This window comes from Onychostoma macrolepis, chromosome 03 (assembly GCF_012432095.1).
Source record: "Onychostoma macrolepis isolate SWU-2019 chromosome 03, ASM1243209v1, whole genome shotgun sequence".
NCBI classification, from domain to species: domain Eukaryota; kingdom Metazoa; phylum Chordata; class Actinopteri; order Cypriniformes; family Cyprinidae; genus Onychostoma; species Onychostoma macrolepis.
In genome coordinates, this window is record NC_081157.1 from 42,147,095 (window position 1) to 42,172,746 (window position 25,652).

Sequence of the window (25,652 nt, forward strand, 5' to 3'; positions counted from 1 at the left end):
GGTGTAGAAATGAAGACATCTTAGCAGCACATCAAGGGCACGCACACTCCTCTTCATGATTATTCCAGTCCAGAAGTGCCATGGTTTAGGGATGAGAACTGAAGGTCTTCAGTGAGCTGGCGCTCATTATATTATGCTCAATCAAACTGAGAGACTTGTTTCTATGGGATCATGTCCAAGCCTTAATTAGCCTGGATCAATGTGTCATACTGGATGTGAGGAGGAGAATAGTTACGTATTTCAGCATTCCCACACACTTTTTGGTGTTATGGTCACAGATTGAGGCGAGTGAGCAGATGAAATATCCATGCTGTTTAGGATTATTTAGACTAGATTATCCCCGACTTAATCTGCCATGATTAATCCGGGGAAGATATTCTGGCATCTTTCCCTGGATTTCCAATCAAAATCACGCTAGGAGTCAGCTGACAGATTTATTGGATGCTGCTTTTCACAACAATGTGCCCTGCTGATAACCCTCTGTCTGTCTAGCTAATGTTCTCAAATCAGTGCGTCATGGATATATTGAGGCTGGGTGTGAGTACAGAGGTTGTAAAGTTGTAGTTGGGTATCAAGCGGGTCCTCTAGCAGGGAAAAAGTGTAATGAAATACACGGTGAACAGATGTTCAGGGGTAAACACAGAGTGTTCTTGCACTCAGACCCTCCAGCCATTTTGTGTCTGCCCACAAGGACAGAAGACAGGAGTATTAAATTGGCTTATTAATGTTTCAGCAGACTGCATTTGCACAGCAAGGGATGCAGGATTCGGAAGTGTTTCTGAGACACATACTGTATACATGCATACACATAGAATATTATATTTAATAGATAGACAGAGAGATAGAAAAATATATTCTTAGATATACAAGAAAGATAGACATTATAAATAATAAGAAATTAAAATAAATTATTAGAATTAAAATAAATAATTAAAAGAAAAAAAAATTGCAGAAAACACAAATTAATAAATGATTTTAACAATATTTTGAGAACACTTTACAATAATGCTGCATTAGATAACATCATTCAACTACTTTATTTAACATGAACTAAGAATGGACAATACTTCTACAGTATTTATTAATCTTAGTTAGATGCTATTTACGTTGAAAACAGGAGTATTTTCTTAGCGATATGCTATTTACACAACCCAGGCTCATTCGAAATACATGCCTCTAAATACATTTCTGCAGCACCATTTTACTGCCTCTAGTGTTTATTTCATAATAATATAATATAATTTAATAAAAATATAATTTATAATTAGTGAAAAACGCCATCATGATTTATCGCACGAACCAATCACATCCAATCATAACCGATCATATCCAATTTGCCCCCTTCCTGATTTTTAAATTTTTTGTATGTTTGTCACACTTTAATGTTTCAGATCATCAAACAAATTTAAATATTAATCAAAGATAACACAAGTAAACACAACATGCAGTTTTTAAATTAAGTTTTTTATTATGAAGGGAAAACAAAATCCAAACCCACATGGCCCTGTGTGAAAAAGTGCTTGCCCCCTCCTATTAAATCATGAAAGAACTGTGATTAACCACATTAGTTAAATTTCACTAGCCAAACCCAGGCCTGATTACTGGCAGACCTGTTGAATTAAGACATCACTTAAATAGAATCTGACAAAGTGAAGCATGTTTAAAGAGCAACTCATCATTCCGTGATCTTAAGAAATTCATAAACAGACGAGAAACAAAATAGTTTACATGTATCAGTCTGGAAAGGGTTATAAAGCCATTTCTAAGGCTTTGGGACTCCAGCAAACCATGGTCAGAGCCATTATCCACAAATGGAGAAAACTTGGAACAGTGGTGAACCTTACCAGGAGTGGTCGGCCTACCAAAATTACTCCAAGAGCACAACAACGACTCATCCAGGAGATCATAAAAGAACCCAGAACAACATCTAAAGAACTGCAGGCCTCACTTGCCTCAATTAAGGTCAGTGTTCACGATTCAACAATAAGAAAGAGACTGGGCAAAAACAGCATCCATGGGAGAGTTCCAAGGCAAAAGCCATTGCTGACCAAAAAGAACACAAAGGCTCGTCTCACATTTGCCAAAAAATATCTTGATTATCCCCAAGACTTTTGGGCAAATATTCTGTGGACTGATGCAACAAAAGTTTAACTTTTTGGAAGGTGTGTGTTCCGTTACATCTGGTGTAAAACCAACACAGCATTTCATAAAAAGAACATCATACCAACAGTCAAACATGGTGGTGGTAGTGCGATGATCTGGGGCTGCTTTGCAGCTTCAGAATCTGGATGACTTGCCATAATTGATGGACATGAATTCTGCACTCTATCAGAAAATCCTGAAGGAGAACGTCCGGCCATCAGTTTGTGACCTCAAGCTCAAGCGCACTTGGGTTATGCAGCAGGACAATGATTCCAAACACAGCAGCAAGTCCACCTCTGAATGTCTCAAGAAAAGCAAAATTAAGGTTTTGGAGTGGCCAAATCAAAGTGTGGACTTAAATCCAATTGAAATGATGTGGCATGACCTTAAACAGTCCATTCATGCTTGAAAACCTTCCAGTGTGGCTGAATTAAAACAATTCTGCAAAGATGAGTGGGCCAAAATTCCTCCACAGCGATGTGAAAGACTCATTGCCAGTTATCGCAAACGCTTGATTGCAGTTGTTGCTGCAAAGGGTGGCAAAACCAGTTATTAGGTTTAGTGGCAAGCACTTTTTCACACAGGGCCATGTGGGTTTTGGATTTTGTTTTCCCTTCATAATAAAAAACTTCATTTAAAAACTGCATGTTGTGTTTACTTGTGTTATCTTTGATTAATATTTAAATTTGTTTGATGATCTGAAACATTAAAGTGTGACAAACATGCAAAAAAAAAAAATCATGAAGGGGGCCAACACTTTTTCACACCACTGTGTATATATATATTCACACACATATACATCAATATCCAAATAGCAGTAGCAATTAGATATGTTAACTGTTAATAATATTGTGATTGCAATATTTGCCAAATAATCAAAATATGATTTGCTGACCAAATCATAGTGTTTATACAAGATCCAGTCCAGCAATCAGAATGAAGAACTCACTGTATCTTATGCCATTGAATTTAGTAAATCCAGTTGTGATGTTTGGTACCTTGCTGCATTGTTTAAGAGCAGAAAATAAGACCCGCGAGCTGGATATTAGATACAATCATCCTATATAAATGCTAATAGGCCATTACCTACAGTAGCAAGAGTGAATTGATTATACTGTAACTAAGATTACAGAACACTGTAACCTCACGTAATTTCAGGAATGGCCTTGTATTCCATATCAGTGCTCACCTGTCAGCCAAGTTTAACCTGGCTCCTCCGTCATTCACAGAATGAGCGGTGCTAGGTAAAATGCAGGAGGCTTCAACGTTAGAAAGGAGAGCAAAGCTGCTGTGGGCGGCACCATTGAAGGGCTCAGCCACAACAGCTCAGGTCAACATAACAGTGACAAGCCGCTGTTGGCAGCTAGCTTTTTTTTTCATCCTGTTTTTTGACAAAAGGCTAGACTGGAAGAGCCTTCCTGTCCTGTGTGACACAAAAACCTTCTTACATGTGCCCTCAGGGCAGAGACAGGAGGGAGTACAGAAAAGCAGAATGACAGTATTTCTCTGCATATAATGCCTTAAAATAAACCATAATAAATGCAAGTTGAAATCAAGGCCCTTTATCCCAGAAGGAAATAGTTTCTATCTATAAAAAGTACTTTTCTTAGGAAAGCAGTGTGTGTATTTAACTTTGAAGACTCCATAGTGGTTTTTCATTATGTGTGGGTAACTAAATTGAATAATGCTTTATTATTTCAAACGTCCAGAGCTTTTACTTAAAACACAAATAAATCCATGAAAGCAACAATTGTGCTTTTTGCATGACTCTAACTAGAATAGCATGTGTCCTGCTAAATTTTGCTAAACAATTGTCCATTAGATGTCCTCTGGCAAAAACAAATGTATTAATAAAAATCACAAACAGCGCTTTGTTAAAATGGCCACATTAGTGGTATAAGTTTTTAACAGTTTTCTGCTGTTGATGTTTATGTAGATGTAGCTTTTTTGGACAGATCTGGTTTTCCCTGAGGAAAGTCATGTAACTTTGTGTTTCACAGATGTATTTTGTGATTTTAATCCTGTCAGAATCGAACGAGATGGTGTTTTCCGTTAAACATCCTCGGTTAAAATCACTGAGCAATTATGGTCGTCTGAGAGCAGTAATCTTGTCTGAATTGGAATGACAGCAGTTGTGGTTTATTATTGTTACACAAAGCTTCTCCTCATTTGTTTTGACCTTTGTCAAATACTGTGAGCAAAATGTGTTGATTTTTTGCCCGGTGCGCCTTATTTATGGACTGTTTTGCCAACTTTCTGAGTAAAATACCAGTTGGTAATAGTGTTAACTTCCCATCTGAACACTGTTTTTATATATTCTTCATTGTATGTATATATATATAATTTCATGTTATTTTGTTTGAAAGTGACAGTCAAGACACAATAGATTTCTGTTTCGCATTGTTATTTTATACTTTCTATTCAAAGAATCTTGAATTCAAAAGAAAAAAAAGAGATGTCCTCCTCCCGAAACAAATTTTGTTTCCACACAAAAACTGTTTTCAACATTGATAAGAATTATTTTTTTTTTTTTTGAGTACCAAATCAGCATTTATTAAGGATCATGTGACAATGGAGTAATAGCTGCTTAAAAATTCAGATTTACCATTACCAACTAAAGATGCGGTAAATGTACTTTTTTTAAATTGACATTTTACAGTATTACTATGTTTATTGTATTTTTTATAATAAATGCAGGAATAAATATAGTTTTGGTGAGCATGAGACTTCTTTAAAAAAGAAATTAGTGTTATTTTAGTATCATTGATATTTTTTATTATTGTGTTACATTAAAGTTTTAGTTTTTTTTTTTCATGTATTATTATTATTTTTTTTTTTTATGTGTCCATATAGTTATAAAACAAATAAAAAAGATATGATCAGTAAGTCATGGCAACTTATATTTTTTACATCAAAATAAGTTGAGCAATTTTAAACTTTTTTCTTTTTAAAGTTGTATGAGATTCAACTTGATTTTTAAAGTTGGTTTAATGTAAATTATGTTAAAAATGACTTGTATAACTCAACTTAAGTGTTTTTTTTTAATGATTTTAGTTTTAGTTAACAGTAGTAACCTTGTTACCGACCTCAAACTTTTGAACGGTAGATTATGTATATATATAAAATTACTACATAAAACAACTTCCATCTGAGTAGTGCTTTAGAGCTGTGATAAACATCTACTATTAACCTCTGAAATGTGCCTTCTTTTTATGTAGTCACTCTTTAAACAGTCAGAAGTAAACTTGTTCTTCCTTTAAGCAGCACTAGATGAGGAGGACCTCTGCTCTTCTATTTCTGTCCATGCTTACGCAATGAGGGTCAGCAGGGTGATAGAGTCAGCAGACCTCGGAGCACATGGCCGCTGTATGAGGCAATGGCACTTCGCCAGCACCCCCACTATACTGTGCGAGTGGACAGACAGGTCGCTCTTACTGGGCCCCAGCATGGGACATTACCAGTACATCTGCACACCATTTGTGCTCAAGGACGCTCTAGGAGGCTCGTTCCTCTGGTGCCGCAGGCCCTGCGTAAAGCAGCCGCAGCTTGTTAGCGCCGACCTCCTGCAGAGAAAGCGGCCTGCTTTAGCTCCCTGCAGTTTATGATTTTTGTTACTGTGTTTATGGCCTAAAATTGCATCACTCTGTGCTTTTGCCTGTGACCCCTCTCAACATTTGCTGCAGAGGATTGTGATTGTGAGGCCCGACTCTGAGCGTGCGATTATTCTTGAAAGGACACATCTTAAGCGGAAAAGGCTTGGTGCAGTGGATCAATGGGATGTGAGTGATGAGGGGGAGGACTTGAATAGACAGCTGTGATAACGCACTCCTATTAGCGCAGGCAGTGGGAATGCTAATAACCAAAACACATGCAGTCATGAGCAGGCACCGGAAGACTGCGAGACCCATGCAGAAACTCAGAAGAGACCTGTGAAAGGAAGAGTTGCTTGAAAAGCATACAGATTATAGTGGAGATTCAAGTGTTTCAAGTGTTCACGATTGATTTTTGCACTTCGGCACTCGAGGAGGAGGAGAATGTAATTTGCAAATTTACAATTAGGGTGACAATTACTAAAACAACAGAAAGGAGGACACTTTGCAGGATTCAGTGAAGCCAGGATAAAAACTGAAAAATAATATTAAACCTACAAGCAATGACAGAAAATACTCATCCAATAAAAGATAGTTCACCCCAAAATTAAAATTATAACTTAATTTATGTTCATGTTGTTCCAAATCTATATGAGTTTCTTTCTTCCACAGAGCACGGAAGAAGATATTTTGAAGAATGTGGGTATCCTAACAGTAGCTGGTAGCCATTCACTTTCATAGTATGGAGAAAAATACTATGGAAGTCAGTGGCTACCAGCAACTGTTAGATACCCACATTCTTCATAATATCTACTTTGTGTTGAACAGAATAAAGAAATTCTTCTCTGAGAGTGAGTAATGAGTATATTAAAATATTAAAATACTTTTTTTTTCCATTTTTGGGTGAACTATCCCTTTAAGGGACAATATTTGGCCTTGTGTATGTATATATGTATGTATGTACATATGAACATGAACATAAATGAAGTTAGAATTTTAATATACATATTTATTTATTCAGTGCAACGTTTCTAACCTTGTGTACATGCACACATTTACAGTGCAGTTACAATTGAATAAATTGTTATGAGCTTCTTGTATTAAATATAAAATATTGACTATAGAAACATAAAATGTTGGAAAATACATGAAACTTAAAATGCCAGTAGGTGGTGGCAAGTCATTGTCTAAATGACTTTTTGAACTATTTCTGTTGGTGGAATAGAAACAAAAACAGTTGATAATATATAAACAATAAACAATTTTATATACATATATATATATATATATATATATATATATATATATATATATATATATATATATATATATATATATATATACATATACATATACATACACAGAGTTCCCTATCTGTCGGTCACTACGAGTTATGTCGTGACGACATAGGGGATTTACTTGGGAGCCCCAATCATCTCTGACTTAAGAGAAAACGCCAATGAATATTGGCTAGTGGATTTTGCATACCTGCGCCACTCCCCGTGCACACGGGTATAAATAGGCGGCAGGTGCATCCACTCATTAGATTTTTTCTTCGGAGCCGAGTGGATGAACGTGTTGATCTCCACAAAGAGCCATTCATCGTCTGTCTGGAAGCTGTTCTGGTTGGCGTTATGGTGCGAACAGCGGTGTTCCTGTCTGCAGCGATTCCCCTGGGCACTTCAACTAAAAAGAGCAGATTTCCTAAAAGAGCAAATCACGGCCGGTTCGCGTCTTTTTATAGACGCCGTTCCGGCCGTGTCCTCTTGGTTGCGGTCGTTTCCTATCCTCCGTCCACGGCCACGATCACGATCGTTGTCTTCAGTGTCTGGGCATCCAGCGCGCTGAAGCTGCATTCGTGGATGGTTTATGCGTTCGCTCTGAGCGTGTAACCATGGCAGCGCTGCGAACGCAATTATCTCTCCTCACGGGGATGGGAGGGGCTCCCTCTGTCACTACCCGCGCTGGCTTCTCTGCCAAGAGCAGAGAACCATCGGCTAGTACGCTGAGCGATCTGAGGGTTACAGTGAGAGCCTTTCCGCCGGGCCAGTCCCCACGGACCTCTCACTCCTCCCGCAGCAGCTGTTCTGTGCGGCTCCCCGGCGATTCTGCTGTGTCGGCTCGCGGCCAAAGCTTACAGTGCTGCGGGCCAAGCTGCCTCTGCCCTGCATGCCATGGCTATCCTGCGAGTACACCAGCCAAGGCATTAAAATGCACGAGGGTAGTACCAACCCGAGGTTGATGCAGGAATGGGCGATGGAAGTCACAGCGCAGTCCCTCGGGAAGGCGATGTCCACACTTGGGGTCCAAGAGGGCCATCTATGGCTCAGCCTTGTTGAGAAGAGCGATGTCGACAGTGCGCTGTTTGCCGCTCTCGTCTCCCAGGCTGGACTGTTCGGCGACACTGTCGAGGACTGTGCCCAGCAGTTCTCGGCAGTACAGAAGCAGACCGAGGCCAATTGGGTAACAGGTAAGTAGCACATCTTGCCCCGGCGTGATGCACCGCTCCGCCGCAGGGCAAGCCCCAGTCTTCTTGTCGCCGAGGGCACCCTCCCGCATCCTCCAGAGCTGCTCCGCCCCGTGCTGAATTGTCCCATATGCAGGTGTGTCGAGCCTCTCGCAGGAGTGCGGCGCCCCCTGTGTCCCAGTCGGACCCTAATCGCCTAGATAGGCGACAAAGCGGCCCCGACACGGGCAACCCAGTGATGTGGGAAGCTGCTCTTTCTCAGGAGACGGCAGGGACAGCGCCGCTCCTTCCCCCGGAGGAGGGCCGGGTGGAAAATCTCTGGTTCTGTTCCGCCGACATTGTCAAAAGAAAGAGCAATTTCCTTTTCCTCCGGGTTTTCAGGTCCACGGGCCGACAGTGTGCGACGCGTTGCCTCCTCACTCTCACCCACGACCCATCTTGCCAGTGGCCAAGAGAGTGCGGTTCAGGGGACGCAGTGCCTCCCCACGCACCTCTAGCCAGTCCCCTCTGGGACCCATGGAGTTTTGCAAGGATGCCTCAGAACGCACAGCCTTCTGTACCATCCAGCTCTACTCCCTTTCGCTGCACCACCGCAGGTATGTCGATCGTGCCGTTGGAGCCACTTGCACGGCGTCTGGAGGCGTGGCTCACACTGCCCAGCCCGTCTCGTTGGCTCACGCGCATGATTCGACTCGGCTACGCGATTCAGTTCGCCAGGCGACCTCCCAAGTTCAGTGGTGTTCTCGAGACTTCAGTGGTAGCTCGAACGCTCCTGTCTTGCGCAAGGAGATTCCTGTCCTCCTGGCAAAGGATGCAATCGAGCCGGTCCCTCCAGCCGAGATGAGGCAAGGGTTTTACAGCCCTTACTTCATCGTACCCAGGAAAGGCAGTGGGAATGCTAATAACCAAAACACATGCAGTCATGAGCAGGCACCGGAAGACTGCGAGACCCATGCAGAAACTCAGAAGAGACCTGTGAAAGGAAGAGTTGCTTGAAAAGCATACAGATTATAGTGGAGATTCAAGTGTTTCAAGTGTTCACGATTGATTTTTGCACTTCGGCACTCGAGGAGGAGGAGAATGTAATTTGCAAATTTACAATTAGGGTGACAATTACTAAAACAACAGAAAGGAGGACACTTTGCAGGATTCAGTGAAGCCAGGATAAAAACTGAAAAATAATATTAAACCTACAAGCAATGACAGAAAATACTCATCCAATAAAAAGATAGTTCACCCCAAAATTAAAATTATAACTTAATTTATGTTCATGTTGTTCCAAATCTATATGAGTTTCTTTCTTCCACAGAGCACGGAAGAAGATATTTTGAAGAATGTGGGTATCCTAACAGTAGCTGGTAGCCATTCACTTTCATAGTATGGAGAAAAATACTATGGAAGTCAGTGGCTACCAGCAACTGTTAGGATACCCACATTCTTCATAATATCTACTTTTGTGTTGAACAGAATAAAGAAATTCTTCTCTGAGAGTGAGTAATGAGTATATTAAAATATTAAAATACTTTTTTTTTTTTCATTTTTTGGGTGAACTATCCCTTTAAGGGACAATATTTGGCCTTGTGTATGTATATATGTATGTATGTATGTACATGAACATGAACATAAATGAAGTTAGAATTTTAATATACATATTTATTTATTCAGTGCAACGTTTCTAACCTTGTGTACATGCACACATTTACAGTGCAGTTACAATTGAATAAATTGTTATGAGCTTCTTGTATTAAATATAAAATATTGACTATAGAAACATAAAATGTTGGAAAATACATGAAACTTAAAATGCCAGTAGGTGGTGGCAAGTCATTGTCTAAATGACTTTTTGAACTATTTCTGTTGGTGGAATAGAAACAAAAACAGTTGATAATATATAAACAATAAACAATTTTATATACATATATATATATATATATATATATATATATATATATACATATACATATACATACACAGAGTTCCCTATCTGTCGGTCACTACGAGTTATGTCGTGACGACATAGGGATTTACTTGGGAGCCCCAATCATCTCTGACTTAAGAGAAAACGCCAATGAATATTGGCTAGTGGATTTTGCATACCTGCGCCACTCCCGTGCACACGGGTATAAATAAGCGGCAGGTGCATCCACTCATTAGATTTTTCTTCGAGCCGAGTGGATGAACGTGTTGATCTCCACAAAGAGCCATTCATCGTCTGTCTGGAAGCTGTTCTGGTTGGCGTTATGGTGCGAACAGCGGTGTTCCTGTCTGCAGCGATTCCCTGGGCACTTCAACTAAAAGAGCAGATTTCCTAAAAGAGCAAATCACGGCCGGTTCGCCTTTTTATAGACGCCGTTCCAGCCGTGTCCTCTTGGTTGCGGTCGTTTCCTATCCTCAGTCCACGGCCACGATCACGATCGTTGTCTTCAGTGTCTGGGCATCCAGCGCTGAAGCTGCATTCGTGGATGGTTTATGCGCTCGCCTGAGCGTGTAACCATGGCAGCGCTGCGAACGCAATTATCTCTCCTCACGGGGATGGGAGGGGCTCCCTCTGTCACTACCCGCGCTGGCTTCTCTGCCAAGAGCAGAGAACCATCGGCTAGTACGCTGAGCGATCTGAGGGTTACAGTGAGAGCCTTTCCGCCGGGCCAGTCCCCACGGACCTCTCACTCCTCCCGCAGCAGCTGTTCTGTGCGGCTCCCCGGTGATTCTGCTGTGCCGTCTCACGGCGTGCCCAGCGTTTCATTCGGTGCGAGGAATCGTCTCGTCTCCCGTCCAAAGCCTGTAGGCTGACGGCCGCTCGCGGCCAAAGCTTACAGTGCTGCGGGCCAAGCTGCCTCTGCCCTGCATGCCATGGCTATCCTGCGAGTACACCAGCCAAGGCATTAAAATGCACGAGGGTAGTACCAACCCGAGGTTGATGCAGGAATGGGCGATGGAAGTCACAGCGCAGTCCCTCGGGAAGGCGATGTCCACACTTGGGGTCCAAGAGGGCCATCTATGGCTCAGCCTTGTTGAGAAGAGCGATGTCGACAGTGCGCTGTTTGCCGCCTGCCTCCCAGGCTGGACTGTTCGGCGACACTGTCGAGGACTGTGCCCAGCAGTTCTCGGCAGTACAGAAGCAGACCGAGGCCAATTGGGTAACAGGTAAGTAGCACATCTTGCCCCGGCGTGATGCACCGCTCCGCCGCAGGGCAAGCCCCAGTCTTCTTGTCGCCGAGGGCACCCTCCCGCATCCTCCAGAGCTGCTCCGCCCCGTGCTGAATTGTCCCATATGCAGGTGTGTCGAGCCTCTCGCAGGAGTGCGGCGCCCCCTGTGTCCCAGTCGGACCCTAATCGCCTAGATAGGCGACAAAGCGGCCCTGACACGGGTAACCCAGTGATGTGGGAAGCTGCTCTTTCTCAGGAGACGGCAGGGACAGCGCCGCTCCTTCCCCCGGAGGAGGGCCGGGTGGAAAATCTCTGGTTCTGTTCAGCCGACATTGTCAAAAGAAAGAGCAATTTCCTTTTCCTCCGGGTTTTCAGGTCCACGGGCCGACAGTGTGCGACGCGTTGCCTCCTCACTCTCACCCACGACCCATCTTGCCAGCGGCCAAGAGAGTGCGGTTCAGGGGACGCAGTGCCTCCCCACGCACCTCTAGCCAGTCCCCTCTGGGACCCATGGAGTTTTGCAAGGATGCCTCAGAACGCACAGCCTTACTCTTACTCTCACGTTGTCCTGAGACCCCGGCCTGGATACGTGCCTAAGGTTCCCACCACGCCCTTCCGCGATCAGGTGGTGAACCTGCAAGCGCTGCCCTCGGCAGATCCAGCCTTGGCGTTGCTGTGTCCCGTAAGAGCGTTGCGCATATACGTGGACCGCACCCAGAGCTTTAGAAGCTCTGAGCAGCTCTTTGTCTGCCATGGAGGTCAGCAGAAAGGGAAGGCTGTCTCCAAGCAGAGGTTGGCCCACTGGATAGTGGATGCCATCGCCTTGGCGTACCAATCCCAAGGCGAGCCGTGCCCCCTAGGGGTGAGGGCTCACTCCACACGGAGTGTTCCCTGTTCCTATGCGTTGGCGCACGGCGCCTCTCTGGCAGACATCTGTAGAGCTGCGGGCTGGGCGACACCGAACACCTTCGCGAGATTTTACAATCTCCACGTTGAGCCAGTTTCTTCCCGTGTGTTGGGTAACAGGTAAGTGGCGGGAAGAGCTGGCCGGTGTCACGCTTGCTGCGCCATTCCCCCTCACCCAGGGATACGAGCGCCGTTTTCCTCCTCCAGTTCAGTTCCGCGGACGGCGAACCCTGGTGGAGTCCCTCCAGCACCCCCGGCAGTCAGACTGGGTGGAGCAGTCTGACGCCAGGCCCAGTACTTGTGTTAACTTGCCCGGGTCTCCGGTCAGCCCCTGTACTGGGCTAGGTGTCCGTATGGCTTGATTCCCTTCGGGTAATACCATATGTGTATTCTACCACGGTAAGGTTTCCCTCACGGTAAACCCGTGTCTTCCCTTTGACAGAGCCCTCTGTTCAGGCCCTGCTGGCAGCTCTCCTCCCTACCCCTAGGTAGGATCTGCCCCAGGGTTCAGTCGTATGTAGTACTGCCCCAGGCCTGGGTCAGTCCATATCAGTGTCTCCACATGTTACCTCCCTTCGGGCAGGATGTGGCCTCCGTAGCGCCCTACTTTGGAAGGCTCGCTTCCCCGTCGTTACTGCCAAGCTGTAACAACAAATAGGAAAGACTTGAAGCTATCTTTCATTGAAGGTCGAAATCCCTTCCGACTTCTGTGGGGAAAGGAACAGCGGCTTGGCTATCTCCAGCAGCGATTTACTCAGTGGTCCCTGCGGGCACCAAGGTTAGCGAATTTGCGCTGGGGCGATGGGAAGGTTGCGACCTTTCGCATGGCATTTGTCTGTCACTCGCTCGCTTGTCAGCATCTGCATGCCACAAGGTTGTGACGGGGTTCAGGTTGTGGCGCTTCCCATAGGACCCCTATGTCGTCACGACATAACTCGTAGTGACCGACAGATAGGTAACGTCTCGGTTACGTACGTAACCCTCGTTCCCTGATGGAGGGAATGCCACAATCTCGAACCATCGCTGGTTGCCAGGGACTCGTTCTCGGCTCCTCAGCGTAAAACCTAATGAGTGGATGCACCTGCCGCCAATTTATACCATGCCAATCCCTCCGAGAGTTGTCATGACAGAAATATATTCAGTATATATATATAGGACGAATGTGCATCTGACTCAAGCATGTGTGCTAGTAGGTGTACATGGTAACTGTCCAACCTAAAACTGGACAGATGGCCACTCTATTTACAATACTGTAATACAAATATTTGGAGATTTAATTCATTAAAAAAGGACCTTTCATAATGAAGCTCAGTTGTAGTGCATCATTCAGAATTTGATAGAGAAAATAAATTCTTCAATTTGAATTGAGGTAGCAGTCAAGATGCAGAAATTCAAAAAAACTCTGTCATTTGTAACTAGACAAAGCCCTGTCTGAAAATTTTGGGAAAGGAAAAGAAAAGCCATAGGCACTCCACTCAACCAGCTTGGGTGGTGTAATGACTAGATCTTCTCCTGCCAACCTGGATCTAGCTGCTGTGAGGTCTGAATCACAGGCCGGTCGGCACCGTCTCATTCCTGTGTGCATCCACACCACAGCCAGACAGTTTCCATGCTCCCTGGATATCCTGCAAAGCTTAATGTTTTCATCCTTTACAGTCTGTTTGTTTTTAGATAGCAAAGCCCATTTTGCGATGGAATGCAGCAAATGATGCTTAAAATGGTCTTTTAAATGATAGGGTGTAAAAAGTATGTTCGCTGGTAGAGATTTTGCTGTACCATTTACACCTTATTATTTAACTGCTTTATGTATAAGCAAGAGCTACAGAGAAACATGGGGAAATGCGAAAGTGCAGAACATGAATATGTAGTGCTAAAACTGCAAAAATAATACAATAAATGAATGAACAAACGAGGAAGTGTGAATGAAAAATAAATGTGTATACTGCACAAAATAAATAAATTATGTGCTTTATTTACATAAGAATACATACTTACATGTATATTAAATATTCCTTAAATGTCCATCTTGTCTAACCTTTGTCAAGAAGCTGTTTATTAACTGTTTTTCCTTGTGGAAGCTTTGCATTTAATTAATTAATAAAATATTTCAGCTCAAATTAATATTTCGTGTCGATAACAACTGGCTGGATGTACAATATCCCTCACTTAACATATTATATATAGATTTAATTTCAAATATATTTTGTAATATATATATTTGAAATATATACATGCATGTGTGTGTATTTATATATATACATAATAAATATACACAGTACACACACACATATATTATGTAAACAATTTTTTTTTATTTTGGATGCGATTAATCGCGATTTGACAGCACTAATCAACTCAATACTGTGTCTGTTATATAAAAGTATTGAATAATAACATTATATTTATTAAACTGCAGTATAGATCATATTGCAGTTCATAAGAGCTTTTGCAGTAGAGATTTAATTTCAATCATTATTATGCGGCATGAATAGGATTAGTTCTGTATTAATAGTTTGTTTCATGAGTGCTGCAGCAGGCATACTCCCAGGTTTCCACTGGGGAGAACTTATGGCCACTTGTCACCAGTGCTGCCAGCCTGTCAGCAACGATAGCGCCTCCCTGACCCCCACCCTCAGCTGCCATGGTGATGGTTGGCAACACGCGTACTTGTGCCCTGTGTGAGGATCGAGCAGTTAGAGATTTGCAGACTTCCCGCTTTGAGGTATTATAATGGCCACAATTTTATTCCTTAAGGGTCGTGCTGCTTTCAATGGAGCTAATGCTTTATTAATCTAATTATTACATTTTCCCCTTAAATCTGATTAGGTTATTTGCAAAAAATTTTAAAAAGTGATTTTATTTTTTATGTATGTACCAGAATTAAATATCTACTTCATTTTTTGTGTGTGTAGCATAATGGACATTTTTTCTAGTGTTGTCAAAAGACCCGGTACTTCAGTACCAAGTCAGTACTAAGAAAATGAAAACGTCACGCTACTAGATTTTTGTAAGTACCGGTGGTACCGAGTACCCGGTCAGCCCTGTTCTTGATGCGCTATCCGAGAGGTGCGCAGATGCGCTCTCTTCATAAAATCACTGAGACAGGGCGACATCAAAAGGAGAAAACACATCAAACCAACAAAACACTTTAAAGACCGGCACCCGGATCAAATGAAAGAGTTTAAGCAGGTAAGTTTCAATTTAATATTTAATATTTAGAGCTTCTGTTATGAATATCATTCCATATTTTAATTTGAATGTCAGATTGAAATAAACATCGCATCGTTATTAGCGGAGTTAATCGTTAGCATAAGCGTGGCTAACGCTAATATAATGAGCATTAGAATGGAGTTGTGTGCCTATAACTTTTATTACGGTAAAAAAAACAGGAGGACATGATGCTATTTACAATTTGTACACACCAGAGGCTTTTAAATGAATTGTAAATCTAAAATATGCTTGTTAGTGAATGTACAAATGGTTAACGGTGTTTATGTCATTTCAGTCCGTCAGAAAAGCAGTTCTGGGCTTTTTTTTAGCTAGTTAGTTGTTATTCTTGGCTGGATAGCTAGCAGGTTTTAAAAGCCCTTTAAAATTAAATATGTACACAGTTTTTGGTAACACTTTACAATAAGGTTCATTAGTTAAACATTAGTTAATGTATTAACTAACATGAACTAACCATGAGCAATACATTTGTTACTGTATTTACTAATCTTCGCTAACGTTAGTTATTAAAAATACAGATGTTCATTGTTAGTTCATGTTAGTTCACAGTGCATTACCTAATGTTAACAAGATTTTAATAATGTATTATTAAATGTTGAAATTAACATTAACAAAGATTAATAAATGCTGTATAAGTGCAGTTCATTATTAGTTCATGTTAACTAATGTAGTTAACTAATGAACCTTATTGTAAAGTGTTACCCAGTTTTTAATAAAAGAAAGTACAGTCAAATTGTATCTCCTGTGTAGACTTTACAATAAGATACCAAACACTTGATCATTCATGTTTGTTCATTGTTCATTAAATAATTTTAACAAATTGAACTTTTGATTTTATATATTTTGAAATGAACCCTAAGAAGAATAATTGCTATATAACTATTTTTTATTGATAGGTCATGTTATCTAACAAATGGAATCTTATTGTAAAGTGTTTTTAATACTACAGTTTCCATCTATTAGATATACACTTGTCTTAAAAGGTATGCAATCTTATCTAAACTTGTGTACTTACATTATCCCAAAGGTTTCAAAGAATGTTTAAATCCAGATAAATAGCCATTTTAAATAGTGGCTCATCCCTGGTCATTGTGTCGCCTGCCAATGACATCATTACACCCTCGATTTCCGGTTTTGTTTTGTAGAAAACATGGAAACACCAAATACGCTTTCATATGAAATGCGTTTTATTAGACAGGTGACGACCACACAGAGTAGCATTATAACAGAACTTTCAAATGTATCTACTGTGATAAAACAGTGCTGCTTTACCCCACATACGCTCGACCGGAAGGAGCGGAAGCGGTTGACTGTGGCATAATAACAGCTCCGCTGCTTTCGAGCCATGTGTCACGCTCGTTCAGTGGCATTGTTTTGCTCTGATGGCTCAGCCTCACCCTGCTTAATACTATGACGTTAATAAATCTTTAATACATTAGCTCGTCCATTAACGTGATTTCTGCCCGAGTCCCGTCGGGTTGCATCGGCTGTGCAACTACGCCTTTGTTTCATTGTTTGTTTCATTGCCCTCTTGCGGCGAAAACATACATATTGTGCCTTTAAGAGACTGTAAGAAAAGAGGGTAATTAGGCTGCATTTTGTCAAGGTGAAATCTGCGAGCTGTCATGGCAAAAATAGTGCTCTGATTAACTGCTTGTGTGGTAACTGGAGAAGGCTTGTGCCCCTGATTCATACTTTCATGTACAGTATGTAACACTTTGAGTTAAACAGAGGCAGCAGTGGCACAGTTTTACACCACTGGCTGTTTATTTTAAAGGTGCCATAGAATGCAGTGATACAATATTTTAAATTGTTCTCTGATGTCTACATAGAAGGTATGTGGCTTAGGTAAGGGCAAAAAATCTCCAGAAATGGTTTTACATGTCAATTTACAACCCTAGGATTTGTCCCTAGAATTAAATGGTTTGTTATTACCTTATTTGGAAGGGTCATGAATAATAATGTTGAGCTCTGCTCTGATTGGCTGTTTCTCAGCGCGGCTCATTTCAGTATCTTACACAGCAAACAGATCTCTACTGTCCGGCTTGAACGATGAAGAAATTAGGCATCCAACCTTATATGTTTGAGCCTGTATCAGACGAAGATACAGATTTTGAGAGATTTTGCAAGAATGTTTAGCATCCTTGGTATGAACATGATCACTGCGAGACTAGGGCTGGGCGATAATTCGATAACGATAATTATTGTGATATAATTTTTCCTCGATAAAACGATATTAAGAGGTCAATAAATGTTCGATATGATGTTTATGCAGCAAAAGTGTAACGAAACAGCGCGCCTCATTTGAATCGCGCAACATGGACCGTTTATCCACTGGGATCAAAGTTAAACTGCTGCGCGGCACGAGCTCACTAGAGCATTTACTCACGGATGAGACGGTCACGCAAGCAGTAAACAGCGCTGTGAGATCGAAGCGATTGCATTCAGCGATGAACACACATTATTCTGTGATTTAAACTAGTTTAGAACCAAACAGGAGAAACACTGTGTGCAACAAGACAGTCAGAAGGCTTTCAAGTCTACACATCGCCATCATTTACCATGGATTTACTGTAGTAACACTCACTGCACCATGGTAGTGTGGCAGAAATGTGGGATATTCACACTGAATTTTACTACAGGAGTAATGGCGTAAAATTATAGTATGTATTTGTGATTAAGCTATAGCATGTGTGCTGAATGTTTTTAGACTACTGTTTTTCATACAGGCTACCTAAAACCCATATAGTTATATTTTTTTTACCATGGTATTGAGGTGTTATATGTGTGGTTTTAATTGTGTTTATCATGATTTAAATGTATGCTACTATGGGAGACCAATGCTTAATAAAAAAAAATAAAAATAAAATTTTGTTCAGAATAAATTTAACCATATAAAACTGAGGTTACTAGAATTTGTACAGATGTTACTGATTTTGATAATGAACAAAAATTTACCTCTGCATCCTAATTCAAGCTACTATCAAATGTGAATTTCTAAGAGACAAAAAAGTGATTATTATTATTATTATTATTATTATATTATTATTATTAATATTATCAGGCAAACCAAACCTGTTTCTTGATTTTTGGTCTGGTTTCTACAACTTTCACTTTGGAGCAAAATTCTGGCTTTAAACTTTGAAAGAAATAAAGATTTATCGTGATAATTATCGATATCGACTGATATGAAAAAAATTATCGTGATAATTTTTTGTCGTGATAATTGTGATAATTTTTTTGGCCATATCGCCCAGCCCTATGCGAGACACTGGTGGGGTGAACGAGGCTTAAGAGAGTGAGGGCGCGGCTGCGGACGCAGCCTCTGTGTTGCCAGATCCAGCGGTTATAAGCGTTTTTGGATCTGTCTTTTCACTCTTTTTGACACCTTAGAAAGTTAATAAAGTAGTACGTTGCAGTTTAGGGTCAGCAATATTATCTTATTAAGATATATCTTAATTGCAAAAGATTTGAAATAATTCCAGTTTATTTTTCGTTTTTTGTTTGTTTTAATAGCAGTATCTGGCAACACTGCATCAATGATTCGGCTGTGCAGGTCCGGTGTCGGCTGGCCTAGAACATGAGCTGGTATACGTCATGCAAATGTTGGGGGCGTAAACATTAATGATCCCGACTGTAATGTCACAGTCTGTGTTATATTGGGATTCGCCTCTTTTTCGGTGGTCTTTTTCACGCACGATATTAACATAAGAAGGAGGAAACAATGGTATTTGAGGCTCACGGTACTCTTATTATTCAGCTATGCCAAAATAAATACAGTTTTTCATTCTATGGCACCTTTAATAAAGCATAGTTATGCACCTATCCCAGTCAATTATGCTATTTTTGAACATCATCAGCATTAATTTATATACAAACTATTGAAACAGCTTCCTTGTATGAAAAGGAAATACAACTGTACACTCATGTGGATTTACAAAGAATAGCATAGATAGATATTAATATACAGTATGCACATTTACGTTTTTAAATTAATCTGTTCTTCACGTTTTAAATTGTTTCTTGCTGGTTCTTTGTAATTGTTTGTGAAATTTAATAGCAGTTTCTGAGTAAAAACTGGTGCTACACAAATTTTGTTTGCTATTGTGTGTGTGTGTGTGTGTGTGCGTGTGTGTTTGTGTGCACTTTATTTATTTATCTAGGAAATTGTTTCTGAATCAGAAGCAGAAGCAGAAGCCATCATCTATTAGTTGAGTTCATTTTTTCTAATCTTACGTCTCAAACCTCATCATCTTTGTTTGCTTGTGCTCATCGATCCAGAAGGAACAGAGTCCTTTATCTATTATAGCACTGTTTTTCTTAATAGATCAGGGATGGATTTTCTGGTGCTCGGTTTTTAATGATGAATAATTTAGGTCTTTGCTCATGCTTAATGTGTCGCACACAAACATGCTATCATATAGAGTTCATGTCCAGATGATGTGGGCTGGATCGGCATCTCGTATGTGGCCTTTTCCTGTGTGGCTCACAGGGATTTAGAGGGTCATTTGGGGCGTTGGGGGATGGGAAACAGGGTCAATCACAGCGCACTCCAGTAGAGCCACACTGGACATCCATGTGTACTTCTACTGGAGGAGGTCATTGGGAGGTAAGAGTCACTTGCTGAAAATGTCATTGAGCTTTAGGGAGTTGTATTGAATAGTTTACACAAAAAGGAAATCATTTACTCATCATTTACTCACCGCCATGTTGTTTTAGGCCTTTATGCTGTTATTTTTTCCATTGATTACAAAAGGAGAGTCTTTATGCACGGCTTTGATATACAATACAACGGTTCTTAAGTTTTTTAAGCTTCTTAAAAGACAAAAATATCATAAAAGAACCATAAAGTAGTACATGTGTCTTTTGTGTTTTTTTAAAGACTTCTGAAGTCTGTGTAAGGAACAGACTGAAATCTTATTTTTCAAATTTCATTCTCCATTTCACATATTCAAACTGGCACATTACACTCGGTTATGATACATGCATGAAACCATCAATCGTGGTGCAATGCATAGATGTGGCATCTCTACAAATATTCTTCCACAGGGAAGAATATCAGTACATTATGATTTTTTTTTTTTTCATTAAAACTTTTTTTTACCATAGTGCACGATTTGCTTGTTTTCATTACATAACCAGCTCTGTATGGAAACATGCTCGATAGCTCACCTAGTACAGCATTGCACTTGCACTCGGGTACAAGTCTTGTAATTAAATGTTGCCAGATTCACATTCATCTGTTTTGGATAAAACTGAATGTTATTTTAGCACCACTCATTAGACATTTCACTTTGAAAGTGTCACAAAGCATGCAAGCAACATAATATTTTTTCGCAAAGATGGCGTTACAGGCATGTTTTATTTATTTATTTATTTTATTTTTTATTTTTTGAATGAACCTGGGTTGCCATATAGTCTACTTTTTAATGTGTTTATGCCATTTTATGCAGCATAAAACCTATTTTGCTGTTTTTTTTGGCACTTCACAAATGTGATTAGTATTGGGGAATAAAAAGTGTTAATTAAAAAAGCAGGTTTCACTTTATTTTGATGGTCCCTTTAACACATTCTATTGACTATAAGTAATGTTGCACCTACATTTCTACTAACTCTCATTAGATTGTTAGTAGTGTATTAATTGACTGGTAGGGTTGGGGTTTGATTAAGTTGACACGTTCTTGCAAAGTTACTTATAGTCAGTAGAACATCTGTTGGGAGACAAACACAATAAAGAGTTAGCAGATATGAAGCAGACAGTCTACTAATACTCTTATGAGAGTTTATTGACATGTAGTTGCAACATTACTTAGTGTCAACAGAATGGGACCATCAAAATAAAGTGTTACCAAAAAGCATTCTCTTGTATGTTTCACCTATCAGCATATGGGTTTAGAACAACATGAGGGTGAGAAATTACAGTTTTTTTAACAAATACAAATCAACACATTTTAATGGAATGCTTTTTTTCATTTATCAACAATATTTTTAAACACACATATATGTTGTAAACATGAATAACATTAATCAGTTCTCCTTTTGAAGTGAAATGAAGCAACTGAAAACTGCAGGGGGTAAAATTAATGAAAGTTGCAGTAAAAGACAAATTTATTAGTTGGCATTGTGTGGGAAATCACATCTCTAACAATAGACCATGTTAACAGGACTTAATTAACAGAAAGTACAGCCACATCTGCATGCAGCCACATTTACACACAAACACTTGCCAGCATAGTGTATTTACACTGCTAGTTTGATTGTGTGTGTGTGTGTGTGTGTGTGTGTGTGTGTGTGTGTGTGTGTGCAGTTTATGTGCGAAGATTTGTGGGTGTACCATCCGTAACTAATGAGAAAGTAATGTCAGAGGCAGCTGCTCAAAGTGTTGTGTGAACGAGGTCAGGGAACCGTATAAGCGGCAGATACTTTGCTGCTAAACGCCCAGAGCTTGTGTTTTCACAAGGACAACACTGGCCTCACAACCGTCCTCCTTCAAGATAAAAGTCATCCTCACCCGCTCCCATTGTTTGTCTACATTCATCCATCACACTAACAATTGCAGTCAGTTAACTGAGGAGGGAAATTAAATCAAATACAGACTTGTGGCAAAGACCTCTGAAATGCAGTGTTTTCAGTAGCTATGGTTGTTTTTGAATGGCATGCACAGAAAATTTTGTTTGCTTGTCGTTTACACATTATAATAGGGGCTTTCAGTTCATTACAAAATAATGAATTAATCACATGATATGTTTATTTATTGTTTAAATCAATCACAGTTCATATTGTGTATATCAATATTTGTTTAGAAACAGTCCCAAAATTAAGATAATACAAAGTTTAGACAAAATAATAATAATAATAATAATAATACAGCATTGTTGTGACAGGTGAGTAAAGCATTAAATAGACATTAGGGATGCACCGATACCGATACTGGTATCAGTATCAGGCCCGATACCGAGCTCATGCACTCGTACTCGTAAAAACACTCCGATACCAAAGACCGATACCCCATGATGTCATCGACAGAACTTTCAGTGCACAGAGACTCCAGCAGCAGCGACAGAATGTCAGGCTCGGCGGTGTGGAAATATTTCAACATTAATGATGACAACCCACGCATGGCAGACTGCAAACTTTGCCCTGCAAAAATATCAAGAGGAGGTACAAAAAGCAGTACTTATAATACGAGTAACATGATAAAACATCTGAAACTGAAACACAAAAGTGAGTACGGAGAATTTGCCGCTAGCAGTAACGATAGCACTCAGCAACCAACCCTGCAGCAAACCTTTGCAAGACGAGAGAACATGACAAGAGATAACCCGAGAGCCAAACAAATAACAGAGGTGGTTACCCAATTCATTGTTCTTGACGATCAGCCGCTTTCAGTCGTCGATAACGTGGGATTTCGTTGCCTTGTTAATGTTTTGGAGCCGAAGTACGAGATTCCCGGTCGCCGTCATGTCACAGATATTATATTGCCACAAATATATGACGCAGTGAAAAAGCATGTTGTGAGCATGTTGCATGACATGAAAGCAATTTGCTTTACTACTGACATTTGGAGTTGTAGTATAAATCATTGTCTTTCATCGGCTTAACGGTGCAATGAATAGATGGCAATTTCACTCTACAGCAAATCATGCTTCATGCAAAGCAATGTCGAGGCTCACATACTGGTCTAGCGATAGCGAGCATATTTGAGGAAATGCTTGCGACTTGGGCAATTCCCAAAAGTTCTTTCCATGTTGTTGTCCGTTGTCATGTTGTTGTCCGTGAAAGGCTGTGGGAGTGGGGCGCAAAATAGTCGGCCACTTGGCATACTCTCGGTTACAGGATATTCAGATATAGCTCGGTCAACCAATAAAAAGATGGAATAGCACATTCTACATGGTACAGTCACTGATTGAGCAAAAACGGGCGATTGGAGTATATGTGTCTGAAAACAAGCTCCCTGCCACTCTAACTTCAAACCAGTGGAATCTTCTGGAGAAGATGGTAAATGTATTGGCGCCCTTTGAAGAAATGACTCGTCAAGTGAGTTCTTCAGATGCTTTAGCCTCAGATGTAATTCCTGCTGTCACTGTGCTACAGAGACTGTTGCTGAAACAAATGGATGAGGACCACGGAATCAAAACAATGAAGAGCACTTTGCTTGATGCTTTGCAGAGGCGCTTTTCCAACATGGAGCAAAACCCACTTTACTGCATTGCAAGTTTACTTGATCCGAGGTAATTAATATTTGTGTGCTCAATTTTAAATTGATTAATTAATTTTGCTAAAATTATGATTATAAATTAAGTTATAATGGATAAGCTTTAATTTGCTCAATAATAAAATGTAGAAGATGTTGAGGTGATAGATTCAATAAAAAAAAAAAAATGCAAGAGTAATTTAAATTTCTTCTTATATTTTTTTAACTGCACGGAACAAATGCTAATGTCATCATTGTTTTTTGTTCAAGGTATAAAGATCGATTCTTCTCCAACTCAGACACTGCCAGGCAGGCCAACGAAATGTTGATACTGGAGTTGCAAAAAATATCTGTGGGAGAGACAGCCACACCTGAGACACATGCCGCACCAGCTGACAAAAGGTCTCACAGCGACAGGCCAGGTAGCAGTCTGGACAGTGTTTTTGAAGAAATTGCAGATGAATGTGCATCTGCATCTGAGAGAAGAGCTGGAGCTGACTAAGCTGAACCATACAGCTGGAAGCATACCTTGGAGAGACCACTGTGCGTCGTTCAGAGAAACCCTTCATGTACTGGGCAGTTAATAATCTGCAATTTCCTGCTCTGGCTCAAATGGCACAAAAATATCTTTCAGCCCCATGCATCAATGTGGAAAGTGAGACTCTTCAGCTCAGTGTCACACATTCTGACTGACAACAGAAGCAGGCTTGTAGCTGAACATGCAGAGATGCTTCTGTTCCTTAAAAAAAACCTGCCACTTACTTTTGAAAAACTTACTTTTGTACTTTTCATCTTGCAAAAATTATTGCAAAAGTAAAAATATGCTGTACAAATGCTCTGAGGAGCATCCTTAACAAATGGCTTATGAACACTTACACTTACAATTATTGTGTTGCCCACAATGATTAGACAGTTCACTGTTATATTTCACTGTACACTTTTGATTGTTACACAACAGTGAACATTGCTACACAGTGTTATGTTATAAACATTTGTTCAGTGAAATTAGTTTGTAGCTTTTTGACGATTTTGTGACAGGTTGATAAAGAAATGTTTTATATATATATATATATATATATATATATATATATATATATATATTATTATTATTATTATTATTATTATTTTATTATGCCCTTGGTTTGGTTATGGAAATTATTAGATACTGTGAAAATTGTTTGTACTTTCACAACCTTGTGACAAGCAGAAATTTTTTTTTTTTTGAGTTACAGTTGTTCATAATTACAGAGAAACTGTTATAACATTTTTAGTCTCACTGTGTCATTACTTGGAAAACTTCCACATCCCTAAAAACAGGTATCGGTATCGGTACCAGGAAAAAAATATCGGTACTCGTACTCGGTCTTTAAAAAATGGTATCAGTGCATCCCTAATAGACATTTAAATATTTTTGCAAATATTGGCTTTAAAAGTCAATACGTGATTCATTTTATTTCCATAAAATTTAACATAATCCATTTCCCCATTTTAAGGCTGGTATAATGGATTTTTCTTTGTAGCTTCTTTCATTTTTTTGTATAATTAATTGTACTAAATGAATGTGTTAAATTGACAGCTCTTATTGTAATATTAATAATCAAATTGGATGAAAAAGATACAAAATGAGAACGCTTGACGGCAGATTTGGCACTTAGTCAGATAACCTCTAATATGCAATTATAAACCAGAGGCGCCATTCATAAACATCAGTGAAGATTTGAGTTTAAACGTCAAGTCTCATCTCATCTCTTCTTCATAAATCTCTGAAGCTGGCGATTACCATTCAGAAGACGGCGTGCCTTCCCATCTGTCACCAGGAAAATTGCATCATCATTTTCACAATCCATCCATCTATCCTGCAGATGTCAGATGGCTTTCTCCCCACCATGTTTATCAGAGATAGTTTTGATAGGCGGGAGTTTATTTATATCCATTCTCAAACAAAATGTGGTTTCGGTACCTTGATCTTGCTGTACAA

At 40.2% G+C, this 25,652-nt stretch overlaps 2 protein-coding genes across 6 annotated transcripts in view; both read left to right on the plus strand.

Annotated features, from left to right (window-relative positions):
* crhr1 (corticotropin releasing hormone receptor 1) overlaps positions 1-25,652 on the plus strand; it is a 165,774-nt gene that overhangs the window by 90,391 nt on the left and 49,731 nt on the right. Inside the window, exon 1 of one of the 5 annotated variants that reach the window (XM_058769346.1) lies at positions 15,131-15,441. The exons of the other annotated variants lie outside the window; for them this stretch is intronic. The gene's annotated coding sequence lies outside the window, so the exon portion shown is untranslated. Of the gene's footprint in view, positions 1-15,130; positions 15,442-25,652 lie in introns of those variants that run through there. 5 annotated transcript variants of the gene reach the window in all.
* Positions 20,021-24,702, plus strand: LOC131536438 (zinc finger BED domain-containing protein 4-like). The gene is made up of 2 exons (XM_058769347.1): positions 20,021-23,711; positions 23,945-24,702. The coding sequence occupies exons 1-2, from the start codon at positions 23,371-23,373 to the stop codon at positions 24,174-24,176; spliced, it is 573 nt and encodes a 190-aa protein (XP_058625330.1). The 5' UTR covers positions 20,021-23,370; the 3' UTR covers positions 24,177-24,702.

Bases quoted from the DNA above. Each gene is read 5' to 3' on its own strand.
- LOC131536438 (XM_058769347.1), top strand. From the start codon at position 23,371: ATGGTACAGTCACTGATTGAGCAAAAACGGGCGATTGGAGTATATGTG. The intron at 23,712-23,944 runs GTAATTAATATT...TTTTTGTTCAAG, and splicing joins GCAAGTTTACTTGATCCGAG to GTATAAAGATCGATTCTTCT.